Source organism: Cervus canadensis, chromosome 32 (assembly GCF_019320065.1).
Source record: "Cervus canadensis isolate Bull #8, Minnesota chromosome 32, ASM1932006v1, whole genome shotgun sequence".
Classification (NCBI taxonomy): Eukaryota; Metazoa; Chordata; class Mammalia; order Artiodactyla; family Cervidae; genus Cervus; species Cervus canadensis.
Window position 1 is genome coordinate 16,693,215 of NC_057417.1, and position 13,778 is coordinate 16,706,992.

Consider the following 13,778-nt stretch of genomic DNA (forward strand, 5'->3'; position numbering starts at 1 on the left):
CCTTTTTTTTTTTTTTTAAATTTTTAGTAGCTTTTTTGAGTGTACTGGGTCTTCACTGCTGCACACAGGCTTTCTCTAGTTGCAGTGTGCGGGCTTCTCACTGTAGTGACTTCTCTTGGTCCAGAGCACAGGCTCTAGAGCACTGGCTCAGTAACCCCATGGCATGTGGAATCTTGCCGGACAAGGGATCAAACCTGAGTCCCCTGTGTTGGCAGGCAGATTCTTAACCACTGGAACACCAGCGAAGTCCCAATTTTAGGGCGTTCTTATTGCTCTGTACCTTGTGAGTAAAAGTTCTTGAAAGGTGTTGTAGAATTTCTTAGCAAAAGTCATTTCGGGGTATCCTTTAAACACATCCTCCGAACATCTTCAGACAGCTTTTACCTAGCCCTGCTTTGCGGTCGTGCAGCAGGCGTGTGTTGCAATTCCAAGAGGGAACGGCTGAGGGTGGGTGAGCCCAGGTTTCCTCTGATGGCAGGAAACCGTGTTATCCCTTTGTTCTGTTGCTTTTTTTCCTTCCTTCTTCCTTCCCTCTCCTTCTCCCTCCTTCCCTCTTCTTTCCCTCTTCTCCCAAACCAGATCCCCTGACATTTTAACTGAGGACCATTTTCCACGTGGGTGGATCTCCTCATTCTGTTCCTTGCCCTTAGGGGTCACCTTCCTACCGGGAAGTACGTGCTCATGGTTTCTGCCCCCATCACTCTGTCCTTGGGCAGGTCTGCTCCCACTTCCTACCTGTCCTCCGTCTCTCATTTGCTGTTGTTGTTCAGTTGCTAAGTCATGTCTGACTCTTTCTGACCCCTTGGACTGCAGCACGCCAGGCTCCCCTGTTCTTCACCATCTCCAGGAGTTTGCTCCACTCTTCTCCAGTAGTATACTGGACACCTTCTGACCCGGGGGAGCTCATCTTCCAGCGTCATATCTTTTTGCCTTTTCATATTTTTCATGGGGTTCTTGCGGCGAGAATACTGGAGTGGTTTGCCATTCTCTCCTCCAGAGGATCACGTTTTGTCTGAACTCTTCACTTTGACCCGTTTGCCTTGGGTCACCCTACATGGCATGGCTCATAACTTCACTGAGTTACGAAAGCCCCTTCTCCACAACAAGGCTGTGATCCATGAAGGGGCCATCTCTCGTTCCTGTCTTCATAGATGGTATTAGCTGCCGGATCGCTCAAGTCAGAAACAAGGGTATCATCCTTACCCCGCCTTTTTGTTTGTCCTATCCTACACCAAGGAAGCCCCCACCAGGCTCTGGATATCAGCCCCTTTCTGGGTATGTTGGCCAGGTTGTGGGGTGTCTTGTTTCTTGCTAAGTCTTGGGGTGTGGAGAGCTGCTACAGCAAGTGGGGGTGGTGTTTTGTCTTCACAGCTGAAGATGCATCTGAGAAGTACAGTTGAATTACAGTGTGTTACGGCAGAGTGATTCAGTTACACATATGCCTTTTCCCTTAGTGGTTATTATTAGTATAGTCTTCTGTGCTATACAATAGGTCCTTGTTTGTTATTTTATAATTAGTAATGTGTATATATGGGCTTCCCTGATAGCTCAGCTGGTAAAGAATCCGCCTGCAATTCAGGAGACCCTGGTTTGATTTCTGGGTCGGGAAGAGCCCCTGGAGGAGGGCATGGCAACCCACTCCAGTCTTCTTGCCTGGAGAATCCCATGGACAGAGGAGCCTGGCAGGCTGCTGTCCAGAGGGTCGAAAAGAGTCAGACACGACTGAGTGACTAAACACCCAGCAGTGTATATACATATAAAGTTCCCAACTTATCCCTCCCTTCTTCCCCTTTGATAACCCTAAGCTTGTTTTCTGTGTCTGTAGGTCTGTTTCTGTTTTGTACATAAGTTCATTTATATCATTTCTTTTTTTTAGATTCCACATATAAGTGATATCATATAATTTGACATAATATTATGTTAGTTTCATAGTATTATTACATATGATCTCATATCTGCATACTTTTGTGTGTTTGTGTGTGTGTGTTCAGTTGCTTAGTCTTGTCCGACTCTTTGCGACCCCATGAACTGTAGCATACCAGGCTCCTCTGTTCATGGAAGTCTCCAGAACTGGACTCCAAGAATACTGGACTGGGTTGCCATTTCCTCAAGGGATCTTCTCAGCTCAGGGATCGAACCTGAGTCTCCTGTGCCTCCAGAATTGCAGGCGGATTCCTTACCTTTGAGTCATTGGGGAAACCCATTTGCATACATTTGGGGCTAAGTTATTGATTGGATAGGGAGGAGAAGCTGGGAAGAATTGCAGCACAACCAGTAGGTGACTGGATGGGGGTGTAACCACTGACTCAGCTAGAAAAAGCAAGAGGGAAGGAGGGCTGTGTGTGTGTGTTTCACACTTTTAAAAGTTGTAGCCACAGTAAAAAAAAAAAAATAACTGTACACCCCTTCAGTTCAGTTCAGTTCAGTCGCTCAGTCATGTCCAACTCTTTGCAACTCCATGAATCTCAGCATGCCAGGCCTCCCTGTGTATCACAAACTCCCGGAGTTCACTCAAACTCATGCCCATCGAGTCGGTGATGCCATCCAGCTATCTCATCCTCTGTCGTCCCCTTCTCCTCCTGCCCCCAATCCCTCCCAGCATCAGGGTCTTTTCCAATGAGTCAACTCTTCACGTGAGGTGGCCAAAGTATTGGAGTTTCAGCTTCAGCATCAGTCCTTCCAATGTACACCCCTAGCCAGGACCTGAATCTATGTACATGTACATGTACATGTCTGTACACACAAGATATAAGGGCACCTACTAAGGGCAGGCCCCATTCTGAGTGTTACTCATGTGTTTCTTCTTTAATGCTCACAACCCTATGAGGTGTTAATCATTTTCTCTACTTTTCAAATAAGGAAACATTGGCCCAGGGATTTTAGTGACTGTTCCAAGGCCTTACAGCAAACAAGTGGTGTAGTGGGGATTTGAACCTTTCCCCCACCCCCCGGGCTCCAGAGTACCTTCTATTTACCTCCCCAGTGTTCTCCACTATCTCAGGAAAAAATAAATATATCACAAAATAATGCTGACCCTAATTCCATGTGAAATTTTCTGATATATATTACTTTGTTTCACCCCCAGTCTGCTGGTTACAACTTACCACATTGGTTTCTTGACCCTCTAATATGTCTGAAGCTGTGTTTTTGAGAAATACCCTCATGTCCTGCATCCAAACCACCTCTTAACATCCCTGTGACCATTCTCCTGGTTCAGACTCCCCAGCACTTCTCTCTTGGACGACTACAATAATCTCCTTTTCCCCTTCATCCATTCTTGATGCTGAGACCAAGTAAATTGGAGAGTACATTTCTGACTATATCGTTCCCCTGATTTTATTTTAATTAATTTATTTTTTGTTTTGACCACTCTTTGAGGCATGTGGGATCTTTGTTTGCCCACCAGGGAACAAACCTTTGCCCCCAGCAGTAGAAGTGTGAGTCTTAATCCCTGGACTGCCAGGAAAGTCCTCATTACCCTGCTTTTAAATCCTTAAGCACCCCCATTGTTCCTTGGGCCCTAGGACTTGGTACATGAAAGTGATCCGTAAATGTATGAGTAATAATTGTATAAAAATTGCAGGTGTGCTCAGTCACGAAGTCGTGTCCCATGGACTGTAGCCCACCAGGCTCTTCTGTCCATGGGATTCCCCAGGCAAGAATACAGGAGTGGGTTGCCATTTCCTTCTCCAGGGGGTCTTCCTGACCCAGGGATCAAACCTGCATCTCCTGCATTAGCAGGCAGGTTCTTGACCACTGAGCCACTGGGGAAACCTTGTATGAAGATGACTCTCTGTTTTTTTTCTCAGGATGAAGATCTTCTACCAAGGAAATATTTTGAAATCGACTTTCCGATGATAGTCACGAGGAAGCTCCACAGCATCAAGTAAGTGTGGCCTTGGCCGGAAGCAGGAGCCTGGTGGGATCAGAACCGGCTCTGGGAGACCCCAGGTCCGGGTGCAGGAGACCACACGTTTCATCCCCTCCCTGCTCTCTCTCACCCCAGGACCCTCATTCCAACGTACTGTGCAGGTGTCAACAGGAAATATACCGTCCTTTGTCACTCTTCTCTCTGTTTATGTCATTCCCTTGAACATTAGCAAAAAACTGACTTATAGCAGATTAGTAATCTGAATTAAAAAATTTTTATGGAGTATAGTTGATTAACAATGTTGTGTGTTAATTTGAATTTTTGCGTGTATTTTGCTTACTCCTTTATCCCTAGGGTATAGAAAGGTGCCTGGCCCCAGAATAGATATGTAGTAAGATTCTTTCTTTCTTTAAATAACAATAGCATATTTGTTTATTTTTTTGTGCATGCTGAGTGCTGGGTAGGCTTTCTCTGGTTGTGGCAAGCGGGGGCTACTCTCTAGTGTCCTGAGGGCTTCTCGTTCTGGCGGCTTCTCTTGTTGCAGAGCACGGGCTCGTGGGCAGTCGGACTTCAGTGGTTGTGGCTCTTGGGCTTAGTGGGATCTTCCTGGACCAGGGATCAAACCTGTGTCCCCTGCGTTGTCAGGTGAATTCTCAACCATTAGACCGTCAGGGAAGTCCATTCAGAATTTTTTGAATGAATGAATGGGAGGCTGAAGTTATAGTTACTCTATAAGAGATGTTATAGGGGCCATTCTGAGTTTAGTTTTCAAGGAGTTTGCCAAGTTGTAAGTGATGAGTTTGCTAATCTTTGCCAATTTTCTTTGCTCACATTAAATGCTTCACTTGGATGGTCCTCCTCAATCCTCAGAGCCGACTCATAAATTAAGTGGCATCATTGACCCCTTTCTACAGGATGAGAAAACTGAGGCTCAGAGAAGTTTAGTTAATTTGCCTAAAGTCACCTAGCTAGAAGGGAGTGGAATTGAAATTTAAACCCTGACTTCAAGACCAAGGTTAAGGTTTTCCAACAGTTATAACCTACAGGTCCACTCTCCTTTTTATAATGATCACATAAATAAAATCCCAATTCCTACATTTAACCAAATTTTTGATAAGCACAAAAGTTTCTGCTTATCCTTTAGAGATGTCTAATTCTGTAGACATCTAGAGAGAATTGGAGGTCATTTTCAAACTTTATTTTTTTAGTTTATCCTTGTATCTTTTGCCACTGTAGGAGATGCAAGAGACACGAGTTTGATCCCTTAGTCGGGAAGAGCCTCTGGAGGAGGAAATTGCAACCTGCTTCAGTACTCTTGACTGGAAAATTCCATGGACAGAGGAGACTGGAGGGTTACAGTCTAAGGGGTCACAAAGAGTCAGACGTGACTATGCACACACACACATGAAAATAAGTTTTTTTACCCTTTCTAAATACAAAATTATGTCTTACATTAAATATGCTTTGAAGCTGCTATACTGTAATTCTGATGTTCTGGGAACACTACGAAGTGTGACTAAATACAAACTGTGACTAAACTTGTTGGAACTCTTGAGTGAAATCAGGGCAAGTAGGCTCAAGGCCCAGGGTGGTTTTCTGGGGTTAAAAAGCATTGACATTTGTGTATGGTTGTTGGGATATTGAACTTGGTTCTCTGATTCCTGATTTTTCGCATAGTCTTTTTTTTTTTTTCTGTCCATACCATGGCCTGTGGGATCTTAGTTGCCTGAACAGGGACCAAACCCAGGCCCCTGGCAGTGGAAGCCTAAGTCCTAACCCCTGGACTGCCAGGGAATTCCCTAGTTTTTTGCAGATTCTTGATTGAGGGAGTTATCACATAAATGTTACTAAACTTGAGGTCCCAGTAGCAGTCAATATTTTTAGTTTGTCTGTGAGAAATAATAAGCTATCTTAAAAAGTTCTGTTTGAGAAGAGGCAAGACACTAGTGATGACTTGAAAAATACTGGAACATTTGAACGATTCTTGCTAGCCTCTCTGTAGCTGTTTCTAAGTGTGTTGTGATCTGTTTGTGATTTGATAGCAGATTCTCAGTGTAAAGCTTAGTTGACCTAACCTGAGACTTATATCCCATAGACTTTTACTGTATGGATCTAAGGTCAAGTGTGATTAAACAGATGACCATTTGGCGTGGTCCTTCTTTTGAACACTAGTGATATTGGATTGGCCAAGGAGTCTGTTGGATATTTCCATAACATCTGATGGAAAAACCCGAGCGAACTTTTTGGCCAACCCAGTATCTGTTTGCTGTGTCTGTGTGAGTGTGTTTTAGCGGTAAATGAGCTACTTGCCTCATCTTTCTTTTTCCCATCTTCTGCAGACTGAAACCTCTCCTATCAAAACCCATTTTAGACTTGCATTCAGAGGACACACTTCAAATGGGCAAGTATCCATAACCTGAGTCATACAACCTGGGATATAGGACCATGTCAGCTCTTTTTTCCCTTTTTCTTTTTAAAGACTGAGTGTGAGTGTGTGTATTTGTGTGTGTGTGTGCGTGTGTGCACGTGTGCACTCACATCTGTCCTTCTGTTGCTACAATGTTCTCTTCCACCACTGTTACCAGGAAGAAATTTAAAATGGTTTTTGGTATGACTCAGGCTTCCTTGATAGCTCCTGCAATGCAGGAGACCCCAGTTTGATTCCTGGGTCGGGAAGATCCACTGGAGATGGGACAGGCTACCTACTCCAGTATTCTTGGGCTTCCCTTGTGGCTCTGCTGGTAAAGAATCTGCCTGTAATGCGGGAGACCTAGGTTCGATCCCTGGGTTGGGAAGATCCCCTGGAGAAGGGAAAGGCTACCCACTCCAGTATTCTGGCCTAGAGAATTCCATGGACTGTATGTATAGTCCATGGGGTCACAAAGAGTCAGACGCAACTGAGCGACTTTCACTCACTTGGTGTGACTCACCTTCGATGTCCATAGGGCCCCAATCCTAAATCGTTTTTTTTTTTAGAGAGAATTTAAATTAGTTGTCAGTGTTTCAAAAATAGGAGATTTTTCATGAAAGTCTTGATTTCCAGTTTTGCTTGGAAATATCAGATCTTGGAAAACATCAGATCCTGACTCCTCCATGGTGGTCACTGGGCAGCAGCCGCCTTGGTTAGACAGGTCGTGTCCTTCCCAGCTCTGACCCCGCCACCCATTCTTTTCTCACACCTGACCTGCTTCCTGGTTTATGTCACCTGCTTGGCACCTGCCTTCATTTTTCCCCTCAAAATTAAAAAAAAAATTTATTTATTTGGCTACACCGGGTCTTAGTTGCAGTACTCAGGATGTTCCATCTTTCTGCATGCAGGATTTTTTTAGTTGTGGCATGCGGAATCTAGTTACCTGCAGAGGAATTAAACCTGGGCCCCTTCCGTTAGGAGTGTGGAGGAGTCTTAGCCACTGGGCCACAGGGAAGTCCCTCCCCCCAAGTTTTAAGTATGAATGCTTGCAACAACACTTTCCTCATTCCTAAAGCCTCTCAAATTATAGTAAAACTCTTCCAGAATGTTCCATCATTCTCAGTCTGTATCTGATAGAGACGTTAAAGGGCCTTATTAAAAATTCAGGTCAGAAAATGTGCTTAGAGAGGATGGCCTTCTCGGATGGGTGATGTAGCTAGCACAACAAATGTCAGATAATTGGGTACGCCTCCCCTTTCACACAACCACAGTGCCTTAGACACCTACTAGTGATCAGATTACTAAGAGAGTTTCCACAGAAAATAACATCTTCCCCATCCTCTGTTGCCCTTATACAGATTTTAAGTAGAAACTGTTCAAGCTTTGTCATTTGCTGGCCAACTTGCTTTCTCCACACTTTGCCTATCACAATTTTCTATGTGTTTGGTTGATATTTGAGTCAGAACGATTATCTGTAGTGAACTGTCTAATACTTTGCTGGAACTTTGATCCATCAGTGTAGAAACATACGAAGGAGAGAGGACCTTCCCCTTATCCAAGATAACCAGTGTTCTGAGTATTTTCTCATATAGATGAGCAGTGTACCCAGAGAAAGGTGAATATACATATAATAAAGTACATACATAAATATAATCCAATGCCTGGTACATAAAAGATTCAGTGAATTTTTGTTGAATGAATGTCTATACAGATTGAATAAATATCTGTTGTAGTTTAACATGTATTTGTTGAATGAATGAATCTATGCTTCTATATATGAATACAGGTTTATATGTAATTTTATTTTATTATTTTTTTATTTTTATTTTTTTTTAGTTCTACCACTTTATTGCTACCAACCCATCTCCCTCCACCCTCATGCACACATGCTCAGTCATGTAACCCCATGGACTGCAGCCCGCCAGGCTCCTCTGTCCATGGACTTTTCCAGGCAAGAATATTGGAGTGGGTTGCCATTTCCTTCTCCATATATGTAATTTTAATAAAATAATTTATACATACTGTTTTGTGACTTGCTCTTTTCATGTCCTGCTAAATCATGACTGTCTTTTCATGTCAGTGTATATAATCCTTCCTCATTATTTCTAGTGGCTTTATAGCCATTTCCTCTGCACGGAAATTCCATTTTATTTAATCTAGTCCCTACTGATGGTCCCTGATAGCTCAGTTGGTAAAGAATCTGCCTGCAATGTAGGAGACCCAGGTTCAATTCCTGGGTTGGAAAGATCCGCTGGAGAAGGGATGGGCTACCCATTCCAGTGTTCTTGGGCTTCCCTTGTGGCTCAGCTGGTTAAGAATCCACCTGCAATGCAGGAGACCTGGGTTCGATCCCTGGGTTGGGAAGATCCCCTGGAGAAGGGAAAGGCTACCCACTCCAGTATTCTGGCCTGGAGAATTCCGTGGACTGTATAGTCCATGGGGTCGCAGAATTGGACACAGCTGAGCAACTTTCACTTTCACTGATGGTCATTTAGATTGCTGCCTTTTTATGTTTCTGTATTCAACAGTGTTGTAGAAGACACATGTATATGTGCATATTTGCAGAAATTGCTAGGTTAAAGGATTGTGCATTGTGAATTTTAATAGCTACTACCAAGATGATCTCGAGAATTCTTTTTATTAATTTATGTGTTCACTAAGAGTGGATGAGGATACTCTTTCTCTAAATCTTCACTAATGCTGGATATTTTCATATATTAAATATTTTTAAATATTGGTAGAAATTTGCCAATCTGATTAGCTGAAATGATGTCCTGTTGTTTTAAAATCTTATATAACTGCGTGCTAGTGAGTTATTTTTCTTTCATTAGTCTTTGGGAATTTCTTTGTAAATTTCCTTTGCCCAATTTTTTCTTCAGTTGCAATGTTTTCTTTTTTTTTTTTCAGTTTATAGGAACCCTTACGAAGATAGTTATAAGGGTTTTGTCAGTTTTGCCTTTTGTCAGTTTTTTTTAATTGCAGATTTTTTTTCTTATTCTTGCTTGTCTTTTTTAACTCTGTGTCTTAATGTGGGTAAATTTTCCAGTCTTTATAGTTGTTGTCTTTCCAGTCTTTTATAGTCGTTGATGTTGCCACTGTACTGAGAAAAGAGAAATTGAATAAAAATAAATTAAAATTAAAGTGCAAATGAAAATCTGAGAAAAGTGATAGGTGATAATAAAAGTGACAAATTTTAAAATTATCCTTTTTCTTCAAACCTGTGGGTCTGTCATTTTAAGAATCACCACTGTTTATCAATAAGAAAGAAAGAGTGTTGACAAATTAAACAGATACAATATCAACTGTTAGATGCATCCTGATTTCAGACATGTTAAAATGTTTAAAAAAAAATATGCACCTTAGAGTTAATGATAGATGTTTTCATAAGCTGAAGTATTCATAGGGGAAAAAATTAAAAATATATATATGGATACACAATGAAAAATAAATCAGGATGAATTCTTAAAATGGAAGTCAGGTTCTATGACTTCCTGGTTAAATCTTCCCAGAGCCGAAATCCACGTGGTTAATCAGTCAAATGGATGCCTCCTCATTTTATTTTCGACCATAGTAACTAGGATCTCGCCGCACTGCCCTCCTGCTGTCCTCTGATTGTGCCAAGCTCTCTCTTATCTTCAGACCTTTCTTTTTCCTCTCCCGTTGGTCTGGAACTCTTTCCCCCTGGTTTTGCTTGATGGGCTCCATGTCGTCACCCACGTCTCATGTCAGCTGCCACGTCATGCTCTACGCATACTATTCTGTTGCTGTTCAGTTGCTCAGCTGTGTCCAGCTCTTCACGGCCCCATGAACTGCAGCACACCAGGCTCCTCAGTCCTCCACTATCTCTTGGAGTTTGCTCAAATTCATGTCCACTGAGTCAGTGATACCATCTAACCATCTCATCCTCTGTCACCCCCTTCTCCTCCCCCCCTCAATCTTTCCCAGCATCAGGGTCTTTTCCAATGAGTCATCTCTTTGCATCAGGTGGTCAAAGTATTGGAGCTTCAACTTCAGCATCAGTCCTTCCGATGAATATCCAGGCCTGATTTCCTTGAGGATTGACTAGTTTGATCTCCTTGCTGTCCAAGGGACTCTCAAAAGTCAGTTCTCTGGCACTCAGCCTTCTTTATGGTCCAGCTCTCACATCCATACATGACTACTGGAAAAACCATAGCTTTGACTGTATGGACCTTTGTTGGCTAAGTGATGTCTCTCCTTTTTTAATATGCTATCTAGGTTTACCGTCCTCTTTTCTTCATAGCACTTAATACTCTGATGTTATCTTGATTCTTCATTTGTTCTGTGACTCACTGTCTCCCTCTCTGAAGGAATAAGCCTCATGAGAGCAGGGACCCTTCCTGTCTCATTCATCCCTGTATCGCCAGCACCCAAAACAGTGCCTGGGACACAGAGATTGTTAATGGAATAAACACGTACCCGAAGGCTTGAATGAATGAACATTTATGTTTTTGTAATCCATCTCGACTCCTGTGTGGAACTGGATGAATATGAAGTAAAAAGGGCAACCCAATCAAAGCATTTCCAAATATCAGGCATTTCAACTGAACCCTAAGAAGGAGAAACTCTAGGGAGAAGGTTGTTTCAGTCAAGGCAAGTGCAGACAAAGGAGGAGTGTGCAAGGATGCTGAAAGCCCAGAGTGACTGAACTTGGCAGTGGGGCGGTGTGCCTGGCTCACAGGGAAGCTGATGAAGCCGTCAGGGACTGCATCACCTAGGATCTTGGAGGCCGGGCCAAGAAGTCTGGACTCTGTTCTAAGGGAAGTGGGATCCTGTTGCCACAAGACCGCCCCCATCTTTGTAGTGCTCTCTACACTTGCCCACTGTTCATCTTCCCTGCTGGATCACAGGCCCCATGCGGGCAGGACAGGATCTCCCTGTTCATCCTCTTATTCCCAAAACTCAATGCCCCGGACATAGTGAGAGCTCAGTAAGTATTACCAGGTGGACTGATGGACAGTCTGTGTGGTCCAGAAATCCACCTGAGGCTGAATCCATTTTACAACACGCACCCCCCCCCACCTCTTTTTTAAACTGAAGTGTTCTAGGAAAATCTATAGACCTAGAAACACCTTGCAGTCCTAATAACGAGTCTGTCTTTGAAGACATACAGTAAATGAGATTGATGGGCTTCACTCCAGCTTAACAGCACATAGGAACCCATCTCTCTTGAAATGCTGACTTGGAGGTGATGGAAGAGATCATGACTTGTATGCCCTGTGGATTCTGTGTGTGTGTGTGTTTACACTGTTGCATTGTGTAAATCTTACACTTCTTCATGCCTTTTGTAGGCATGAGCTTAATGAGGCAGATAATTAAAGCCTATGTGAGCTTTTGCTCTGAAACAAACCACTGCAAAGCACATGGCTTAAGATAACAGCTGTCTGTTTATCTCACCATCTTGCAACTTGCCAATTTGGGTTGGGTTCATCTGGGTTGGGGACTTCACTGGTGGCTCAGATGGTTAAGAATCCACCTGCAATGCAGGAGACCCAGGTTTGATCCCTGGGTTGGGAAGATCCCTCAGAGAAGGGAATGGCTACCCACTCCAGTGTTCTTGGACGGAGGAGCCTGGAGGACTGCAGTCCACAGGGTCTCAGAGTCAGACATGACTGAGTGAATAACAGTTTTCATCTGGGTGGAGCTTCTCAGCACCTGCCTGGATTTAATGATCTGTGTCTGGTCTTCACAGAAGACCTCCGTGACATCCTAGGCATTGGGTCAGAGAAGGAGTCCCTACTTTCCTTGGATCACAGTGCCCTAAGCGCCTCAGTAAACTTTTCATAGTGACTCTGGGTTACAAAACATATCAACAATTCTGTTTATTAATAAGTTTAGGTTCAAGCATTGTAAGCATTTATATTCTAACAGTTTCTTGATCATTTGGAAAAAAAGATGCATACAGTTTAAGAACAAATGCTCTTTTAGTTTCCTTCTTAAATAACCACAGTTACTTCCAATGGGATACGTGCTCTTGTCCGGCACATCATGACCTTGCCTGGGAGCCAGGTGGGACCCTACCACCTGTTCCTCTTGGAGTATTGCAAGTGATGTTTGAGCCATAGTGGCATTTTTTTTTTTTTAAGTCGCAGTCATATCTGATCAACTTTGCAGAGATAGAGTGTCATTAAAAGTGAGTGTACAGAAGTCTCAAGTGGACACTGTGACTGCTTTGGACTGGTGGTTTGCTTGCATCTGATCCATGTTGAGTTTCTGTGTTTCCCTCAAAAATTTATTAAAACATCCTGCTCTGCCAAGTTGGTTGTGTTGTCCCAGGACACCTCAGGGTACACAGTTTGGAAACCAGGAAGCTTGTACTTTAAAAAAATAATTAATTTTGGTTGCACTGGGTCTTTGTTGTGGGGCATGGACTCTTTGTTGCTCCGTGTAGGTTTTCCCTCATTGCGGCAAGTGGGGGCTGCTCTCGTTGGGGTGCTCATTGCAGTGGATTCTCTTGTTGCAGCTCGCAGGCTCTAGAGCATGGGCTTTCATAGTTGTGGCGCACAGATTTAGTTGCCCTGCGCCATGTGGGATCTTAGTTCCCAGTCCAGGGATCGAATCCATGTCCCTTGCACTGGCAGGCAGATTCTTAACCACTGAACCATTAGGGAAGTCCTGGAGCTCACTCTTTTACATTGCCCTTAATGTTTGCTATAGCCATATGAGGGTTCCGTTGTCTGAATTTTATGTTTAAAAGAGAGGTGGGCGTGAGTGGTGTGTCGTATGACTGGGAACTGGCAGAATAGAGCTTTACTCTTAGGGTTGTTTTGACCCCAAAGCCTGTTCCTCTGCCGACGCGTTTCAGAGGATTTTCATCTTGGGAACCATGTCCTGTTCCCAAGCTACAGTATGTTACGTTTCCCCTATCTGAGAATAATTAGAACTGTTCAAGGAATTTTTTTAAACTTCAACATCAACTAATGATCTTCGAATTTTTGTGTGTAAGTCTAGCACAGTGTTTCTCAGCCTCAGTCCTCCTAACATCTGGGGCTGGATAATTCCCTGTTGGGGGACTGTTCCACACAATGTCTAATGTTTTAGCAGCGTCCCTGACCTCTACCTACAAGACGCCACTAGCATCCCCCAGTTGTGACAACCCAGAATGTCTCCAGACGCCACCCAGTGTTCCGTAGGGACAAAGTTGAGAGCTGCTGCTTGAATGAAATGATGACCAAGCCTGAGGAATAGGATTTTTATACTCGTCTCGCCATTCTGGCCTGGTATTAATTTGTTCTTAATTTTTTTAAAAAACCATGTCATGGTGCTATGCCTTCAGGACGTCTCCCTTTTAAATCCTCTTGGAAGTCAATCCTGTAGTGATTGATCACAGAGAGAGCTACTGGTAGCAGTTTAGGGTTTTAAATCAATGTTAATTTGCTTTCCAGAATTGGGTGGGTACCAGCTATTCCTTGAGAAAGTTGTTCTTATGTGACTATCACACAAAATGCTTTGAAGTCCCCTTCTATTTTTCTCTTTGGA

The 13,778-nt window shown here is 43.3% G+C and overlaps 1 protein-coding gene across 1 annotated transcript in view; it reads left to right on the top strand.

Moving 5' to 3' along the window:
• The window catches only part of LCMT1 (leucine carboxyl methyltransferase 1), a 65,555-nt gene that overhangs the window by 30,447 nt on the left and 21,330 nt on the right, over nucleotides 1-13,778 (top strand). Inside the window, exons 4-5 of the mRNA XM_043456044.1 lie at nucleotides 3,810-3,886; nucleotides 6,211-6,272. Coding sequence (XP_043311979.1) covers nucleotides 3,810-3,886; nucleotides 6,211-6,272 — 139 coding nt within the window. The remainder of the gene's footprint in view (nucleotides 1-3,809; nucleotides 3,887-6,210; nucleotides 6,273-13,778) is intronic.